At 36.5% G+C, this 9,079-nt stretch overlaps 1 protein-coding gene across 1 annotated transcript; it reads left to right on the forward strand.

Annotated features, from left to right (window-relative positions):
* The first annotated feature begins 7,659 nt into the window (after positions 1-7,659).
* LOC101627450 (olfactory receptor 14J1-like) lies at positions 7,660-8,580 on the forward strand. The gene has a single exon (XM_004695696.1). It carries the CDS (start codon positions 7,660-7,662, stop codon positions 8,578-8,580), a length of 921 nt encoding a protein of 306 aa, XP_004695753.1.
* Positions 8,581-9,079: the final 499 nt, after the last annotated feature.

Raw genomic sequence — 9,079 nt, forward strand, 5'->3', positions numbered from 1 at the left:
GTAATTTTAGATGTGATATTAACCTTGAAGTCTGTCACTCTTTGAATTCATTAATTTTCCCAGAAACAGCCTTTCTAAAATGACTTTGCACAGAGCATTTTTCCTGACAATTCTTTTTTCATAACAAACTAGGTACATCTGAACTCTAGCCTTGTGACCTTTCATTTGAACCATTGTTAGCTTTTGGTTAAGCAAATATAACAGTCAACTGAGCATATAAAGCTACAGAGAGAACTTAGAATAAGTAAGGTGCTCTTATGGAAATGTCATCAAACACGTGCTGCCTGACAATAGGAATAGTTCCAAAGATACTTTATAGACATTACTCCTGCAAACACAATAGACTAAAATTTCCCTCCACAAAGCCAGGTTTGAAAAAGGGAAATTTCCATAAATTTTATCATCTGACAATTTCTTCACTGATCAGTTCTTTATGGATGATGGAAAACAGTAAGTATGAAGTTCTTTTCTATTTCTTATTGAGTTACACTGGCACTGGGATATCTCATGACATCTATGAATTGATGAGAGCCCCCTCACTCCCAGTACCCACCAGCCTTGCAGATCTCCACTCAGGCTCTAGGAAACTCAAAGGCTTTGATGAGCAATAAAATGAGGTCCTTGCAAAAATCTAATTAAATCATTTTTCCTTCATAAGAAGCAATAGATTAATTGCCACTTACATGGGTGGTATGTTTAAATAGCACAAAATCTCTGAGTGCCTCAGAAATATGTTTCTAAATGTTAAAATAACTCAAAGAAGTAGAAGTATTATTAAAGGCATTATATAATACCAAAAGAATAGAGTTATACGAAAGTGAGGTAAAACGTACTTATATGGGTATGATGTGTATGATCATAATTTTAAAATAATGGATGAATTAATCAGCATGCAAAACAAGGAAAGACAGAATAATGAAGTAAAAGATTGATTTTCTCATAAACGTGATAATTTACCAGATAAGAACATGAGACAAACTGCTGAAACATCATGGTAGACTGAGTCATAAATGACATAAGGTTAAAGTCTGATACTGACATATTAAAATTTCCCTAAGTACCTACCTGGTGTATTTTGCCATGCTTTGAAGGCAGGGGAAGTAGACAAAGTATGGGGGAAATAAAACATTGTCCTCAAATTAATAAAGATAAAATTCTTCTGATATAAGAAACAAATAAAAAATTGGTCAATATGTATAACAGGAATTCACAAGTATAATACCCTATTGAAGCTACAAAATAACAAAGACAGATGAAAAGGCTTCCCTTTTTAATGGCTGAGTAATACTCTATTGTGTATATAGTTACATCTTCTTTAGTTATCACTCAGTGGTAGAAACTTAAACATTGTTTCTGACTCTTAAGTTGTGAACATAGTGGTACAAATATCTTGTGATATCAGTGATTTCATATTCTTATAGTGAAAGCCAAGTGTTGAATATTGGATCATCTAGTAAATGTTTTCAAATTTTTTGAGAACCTGCATCTTTTTTTTTCTATTTTAGTTGAATCAATCTACCAGTGTATGAGGACTTCCTTGTCTCCACCTCTTCTCCAGCACCTTTTGTTTCTTGACTTTTGGATAATAGCCATTCTCACAAGTGTGAGAAAATATTTCGTGGTGGTTGTTATGTGCAGACTCTACAATGGGAGTGTTCAATATCTTTTCATGAGACTGTTGGCTATGTATTCTATGGAGAACTTATGTAGGTCTTCTGGCAATTTTTAATGAGTTTTTTTTTAATATTGGGTTGATTGTATTTTTTGGATATTAATTTCTTAATTTCTTATACAATATGGAGTTTGCAAATGCCCTCTCCCATTCAGGTTGACTGTTTCTTTTAATGCTGTTTTCTTTCACTGTGCAGAAGCTCTTTAGTTTGATGCAGTTTCATTTGTTTATTTTTTATTTTGTTTCTCTTGATATTGGAGTTCAATACTCAGAGTCATCTAGGAGGCTGTTCTCAGTAAACTTATTGTCTCTTCTTTCTTCATGTATTGTATGGTTTAAATATGTATCATTAAGGTACGATCTGAGAGTTTATGGTATATGCTTTTTGTCCATGTTTTAAGGATTCAGATCTAACATTCAAGTTTTCAATCCACTTTGAATACATTTTTTTGTAATAAGTTGAAATTATAGGTAACTGAGTAATCATTAAATCAACCTAACAAAAAAATGTAATTGCGAGTTTTGGTCCCAGGATATTTACTGAGAACACCAGTTACCCACAAGACACACTGCTTGTGCAAAGAGATTTCATAGTCTAACCTCCAGTGGCAAAAGAAGGGTTTAAATGGACTTATTTTTTCTTCCCCATTCAGAGTTTTCTGAATGTGAATGAATTCAGAGGTGTGAGGACTTTAAGCAATGTGTCAGCTGCTCATACCAACAAGTTCTCTTTCTGTTGAGGGACGAAGTTCTTGAATATGCTCTGGTGAGTGTTCTTAGGTTCTAAAAATATGGGTTGCAAAGGATAGTGAAACATCTGTACATTACTGGTTTTGAGTGGGCACCTGCAGCCACTGCTATTTAACTTGTTAAATATTTAATGCTTTGCTTAAGCTGTGTTTATATAAATAGAAATTGGGAGTCTGGGAGAGAGCATTGAAAAGTACACTGGACTGTGATGATGGCACAAGGGTGAATTGGTGGTGGGAAGCTAGTTAGGAATACAACTGAGATGCAAAATTCACAAAATGAAGACTGATGTAAAAAAATCAAAATATAACAAAAATATAAAAAAAGAAACATTTTGGAAAGTGTAGTTCCCACCTCCTTAGCAATGCCTTTCTTTAAATAACTTCTCACTGTCTCAGTGAGAAGTAATTCAGTGTGAATGTGGGACAGGAAGACACTGATACTCCCTGTCTTTATATCATTCATTATATCACAGGTTTATATCACCCTATGTTTTTATCACTTTTATAATAGTCAAGGTGCTTTCCACATCAGAGATCACAGGTAAATCATTCAAATATGATAGAACATCGATTAAGAATAGTTGAACTATTTTAATGAGATCAAAATAATAACATATCCCATCTTCACAAAGTAAGTTTCTAAAAAAACCAAGATAAAGACTGAGCAAAACGTAATAGAGACTGTGCTTTTTATTAAAGCCAGTCATTCAGCCTCCTTATTTCTGAATTTTCAGGGCAAAGTTGTAGTAGAGAAAAATAAAGGAAAATTATGGAATAGACATGTTAATGGCCAAATTTTTAGAAATACAGAAACAAAGACAAGTCAAGTAACTGATACATATCATGTATCTTCTGCCAGGGGATGACCTGCATGGCGCGGCAGATTTCTCTTGGTCCACCTCCTGCTCCCCTCAGCGATGTATTTCACCAATCTGCCTCTTCTGCTCCCCACTCTGTCTCTGGTGAATCCTCACACCACCCCTGTACCTCTGCCCTGTACCCTAATTCTGTATGCATAAATAAATACATTTTAAAAGTAAATATTAATATTTGAAAACATCCAAATTCATCAAAAACTGTGATAGATGCACTGATTTAAACAAATTGTTTATTTATGCATACAAGTACTGGGGTACAGGCCAGAGGTGGGTGGGGTGTGAGCGGATTCACCAGAGACAGAGTGAGGAGCAGAACAGGCAGATCGATGAAGTACACTGCTGAGGGGAGCAGCCGGTGAGACAAAAGAGTTATGCTGCACCATGTGGGTCAGCTCCCTGGCTGGTGGGAGTCGGACTCATGCGCCAGTGGCTGGTGATAGCTGGATCGCGCTATCTTTAACCCCTGCACCACCAGGGGTCCCTGTATCAAATTTTGAAGGTTCCCTTTGATATAGGACAAGATAACCTGGAGAGAAGGAAATAGAAAACAGGTGATGTAAAATTGTAAATTTCACTAAAAAGGAAAGAGGCAACCTTTATGCTGTTACTTAAAGTCATAGCTCAAAAAACAACAACAAATTATCCTTTAAGTAATACCTAAAAACCAGAAAAGGAGCCTGAAATCTCTTTATATTTCCTAAATCTTCATTTGGCATCAAAGACAGTTATGGTAATAGTATACTAACTTCTCTCTCTCTTTTCAGTTTTTTTTAGAATTTATATGTATATGTTTAATATGTTTATTTATTTTTTACATCATTCTTCATTTTGTACATTTTTCATCTCGGTTGTAATCCCCGTGGACTTCCCACCACCACTTCACCCGTGTGCCATCGCCATAGTCTAGTCCCATGAGTTTACCTATCCCGGTTTTGATCCTGTTCTCCTCTCCACCACATAAAATGAAAAAAAAAAAAACAAATATAATAAAGTAAAAAGAAACAAAAATGGACAAATGTAAACAGAGATTCTCACTCTCTTTTTCTATCTAGCCCTTCATGTGACAAAGTCCTTTTTATACACCACAAGCACAAAGAAAATAGCATTAACATATACATTGTACATAGATATATATTTGTGTATATGCAATGTTAAAAATAATTCTATAGTTGTAAAGAGACAAAAAAAACTAAAATTTTCACGATGGAAATAACAATTGCATTTAATTGTGCTATATGGCCATTCTAATATTGACAAACAGTAGTAGATTTAAAGTAATGGCAAGACCAAACAAAATACTCCTGGATAAGTCAAGTAATATTTTCATGTGTGTGGAACATAAAATTTTTATTGGATTCATCAAAGAAAAATAGCAACCTTCTCCCAACACATAGAAGTAGAATTTCTTGTAGGCTCCAGAAACCTCAGCTGGCAAGTTTCAGTTGCAAGAGATGATACCTGGATGAGGAAAGGTGTCATTATATCCCTAGAATTGTCGGGTAACATCTCCACAGTCTTTCTTCAATATTATTTAAATATAACAATATTTGGTTTAACAGTATTTTAATATTATGATGAATAAACACATAAACATGCTTGCTCAACCACCAACACAATAATTTTGAACCAATATTTAAATATTTCACTTGATGTGTGTAAAGGACTCCTTCATAAGCTCCAGTTTTTTCTATCAGTCTCAAACTTAATTTTGCAATGAAATTTCATAGTAACTACAGAAGCTAGAAGCATCCTTGACCCCAATTTTAAAGAAAATTATAACAGGAACATTCGTGGATTTTTATACTGAAAAACTAAAAAGAGGGCCTCTTTCCTATGTGTCTCGAATGACTAATCAAGTCAACCAATCTATAAATCAGTAATCAATACAAGCTTTTCTCGCCATTCAGAAATAGTGCTGTTACCTGTTATTTGCTTTACTCTTTATTCTCTGCTTATTGCCTTTGTGTATTTACATACCTTCAGAGCATAAAATACATATAACATATCTTTTATAACATCCAAATAGCGATCAGATTTATTTAAAAATAATATTTATTTATTTATTAATGTGGATAATTTTGAAAATAATTATGCAGCTATATTATTTTTAGGATGTATCTATATTCTGTGCTTTGGCTTTATTTATTTTATTTTACTTTTTAAATTTTATAAATGCAATTTTTACATTATTCCTCGTTTTGTACATTTTTTCATCTCAGTTGTAGTCCCTGTGGGCTTCCCACCACCACTTCCCCATGTGCCATCACCATAGTCCATGTGCTTTTCCCGCCCCAGTTTTGATCCTGTTCCCTTCTCCGCCACTGTAGAATGTCTCTGGTTTATAATTGTTAGCTGATGTTCTTTTTTTACTTTCTTTTTCTTTCTGGCTTATTTCACTAAGCTGTGGCATCATCATTATTTTTTGTTAAAGATTTATTTATTTATTTATTTATTTGTGCATTCAGAACTGGGGTACAGGCCAGAGATGCGGAGGGTGAGAGGCTTCACCAGAGACAGAGTGGGGAGCAAAACAGGCAGATCGACGAAGCACACTGGTGAGGGGAGCAGCGGGCGGGTCAGGACAGGTCTGCTGCGCCCTGTGGTCACCTCCGGGGCAGGCGGGAATCGAACTCATGCGGAAGCGGCTTTAGATTCTCAGTGCTGTGCTTTAACCCGCTGCGCCACCAGGGAGGGCCTTGTGGCATTATTTTTTAAATGTGCATAGTGGCAAATACTAATTATTCAGATGACTACTTATGCTGTCTTATAATTATAGACCTGTGATTTAACATACTGACTGTTTCGAAGTATTTGCAAAATAATTTGCTTGAGCCCTCCCTAGTGGTGCAACGGATTAGGACACAGCACTGTAAGTTGGCTGCAGCCGCTTCAGTGCGAGTTCGATCCCAGCCCCGGAGGTGACCACAGGGCGTGGCAGACCTCTCCTGACCAGCCCGCTGCTCCCCTCAGCAGTGGACTTCGTCAGTCCTCCTCCTCTGCTCCCCCTCCTGCTCTGTCTCTGGTGAATCCTCACTGCCCTGTGTCCCTGACTTGTGCCCCAGTCCTGTATGCTCAATAAATAAATCTTTAAAAAAGTATTTTGCTTTTTTCCGTAAAGAATGCACAAATTTAGACCCTCCCTGGTGGCGCAGCGGGTTAAACCACAGCACTAAGAAGCTAAAGCCACTTCAGCATGAGTTCAATCCCCGCCTGCCCTGGAGGAGATCCACATAGTGCGGCAGACCTCTCCTGACCGGCCCACTACTCCTCTCAGCAGTGTACTTCCTCGATCTGCCTGTTCTGCTCCCCTCTCTGCCTCTGGTGAATCCTCTCACCTTCCCCATCTCTGGCCTGTACCCCAGTTCTGTATGAATAAATAAATACATCTTAAAAAAAAAAAAAAGAATGCACAAATTTGAGCACACTCTTTGTATGTTTTAAGATTTCCCTCTCTTTATATGTAATAACATTATACTCAATATTTTTATTCGTATTAATTTTATTGACATAACATTGGTTTACAACACTGTATATGATTTTAGGGTGTGGTTACATATTTCAGATGTGTGGGCCCAGTAGATGTCTCTCTGCATAATTAGTAGTACTGAGCACTTGACTTCTCTATCTTAACTAATGTGTTGGCTACACAAAATATAATTCATAGCTATTCAACATTTCATTTAATTAAGGATTAAATGATTTTTCCATGTGTATATTGGTTATATTATTTTCTCATTAAAGACACTGGAAAAGGCTCTGTTCATTTCCATTGCCTTTGGAAAGTTAACAGTTCTGAGATGAATCTTCATGATTTTTTGTGTTAATAGTAATGGCTATTTATACATACAGTTATTGCGTACTTGCTACAAATGTTGTGTTTTAAATTTTCATTTAGTGGAAAACACATTGAAGAAAAGCACACAGAATTTTCCATCACATATAAAGTAATATTATTAAATTATAATTATAATTTGATTGTGGAGGAAATGGCATGATTCATGAATAGAATTGGTAGCAATGAAACATTTACAAGTATTAATGTATGCACTGTAAAATTTTAATATATGTCAAAATTGAATGTAGCATAGTTCCATTCAAACTATAAACTTGTAAGATTTTTAATTTTATTGTATGCATTCATTTGATTGAAATGGAAAATGCTAAAATTTACGATCTTGTTTACCCATGTTTCCACAACTCAATAGAAATATTTAAAAAATGTTTGATGTGATCATGGTATGCATAACTATTTGATGTTTGCGATAGTCATGATTTCTTAAAATGGCTTTTTGCCAAAATTTGTTTCAGTGACTCCTCTTCTCTTGCAGCTACCATCACTGGGAAATTAAGAAGGACTATGGCTAATTTCACCCTGAGTGGGTTTCTTCTGATGGGATTTTCTGTCAAGCCTGAACAGAAAATCATACTTGCTTCTCTGTTCTTAGTCTTATACCTGGTGGCATTAACTGGCAACATCTTCATTATCACTGCAACTTCCACGGACAGTAGTCTCTATTCACCTATGTATTTCTTCCTGAAACATCTCTCCTTCCTGGATCTGTGCTACATTTCCCTGACGGTGCCAAGGTTTGTTTGCAACTCTTTCATGCACAGTGGCTACATTTCCTTCGGGGAATGCATAGTGCAGTGCTTTGCTTTCACCCTCTGTGCTTCTGCTGAGGTATCTATGCTCACCTTGATGTCGTATGATCGTTATGTGGCCATCTGCTTTCCACTGCACTATGAAATGATCATGGATGTCAGCAAATGTGTCCACGGAGTCCTTGGTGTCTGGATCAGTGGGCTCATTTCTGGAGCCATGCAAACAGCAGCCACTTTCTCTATTCACTTCTGTGGCTCACAGATTCACCAGTACTTCTGTGACATCCCCCAGCTCCTTAAACTCTCTTGTTCTAATGAGTATATCAGTGAGCTTGGGATCAGTGCCTTCTTGTCTCTAATGGCATTTATTTGCATTATTTTTATCGGACTGTCCTACACAAAGATATTCTCCACTGTGTTGCGGATGCCATCTGCTGAGGGCAGAGCTAAGGCTTTTTCCACTTGCCTTCCCCACCTTGCTGTTGTGATTTTATTCATTTCAACTGGATCCTTTGAGTATCTCAGGCCCCCTTCTGACTCTCCCAGTGCACTGGACATTTTGCTCACTATCATGTACACAGTTGTGCCCCCAATGCTCAACCCAGTGATCTACAGCCTGAGAAATCAAGCCATGAAGGCAGCTCTAAGAAAAGTTTTCCAAAGGAGAAAAGCCTGATTCTTTTATTGAGGCTTATTTTTAAATTCTTGGTTGGGAAACAGTATCACAGTATACTGGGAATAGTGTTGGTTTAAATAAATTGAGGCAAGGAAAATTAAGTAAGCTTCCAAAAGAATGTAAACTGAGGACTCATGGCTGGGAACAACCTTTAGATAAGATACTTCTGGAATAGTTGCCCAAACTTGCATTTTCTAAAGAGGATATTGTATAATTTTTAGGGAAACATTTCCATTTGGGGAAGGGAATATTCTGTATATGTGTGTGATTCCTTCTGTGAAAGAGGAAAATAGGGAAGACTTAAAAATTTTTCCTATATGAAGTTTCATATTCTGAGAGCTGTGAGTTTTAGTCCTGCCATAAGCATGAAGGTTGTAGTTTTTGAAGCTACTGATTCATCCAGAAGCAGCAGTTCTAAAATAGACTTTCACAAAGGTCTTTTTTTCTTGGACAGTTCCCTCAGTTTCAATCATCTGCATTTGACACAGCACAACCAACA

The sequence above is a fragment of the Condylura cristata genome, unplaced genomic scaffold (assembly GCF_000260355.1).
Source record: "Condylura cristata isolate star-nosed mole 26May11 unplaced genomic scaffold, ConCri1.0 scaffold00098, whole genome shotgun sequence".
In the NCBI taxonomy this organism is placed as follows: Eukaryota; Metazoa; Chordata; class Mammalia; order Eulipotyphla; family Talpidae; genus Condylura; species Condylura cristata.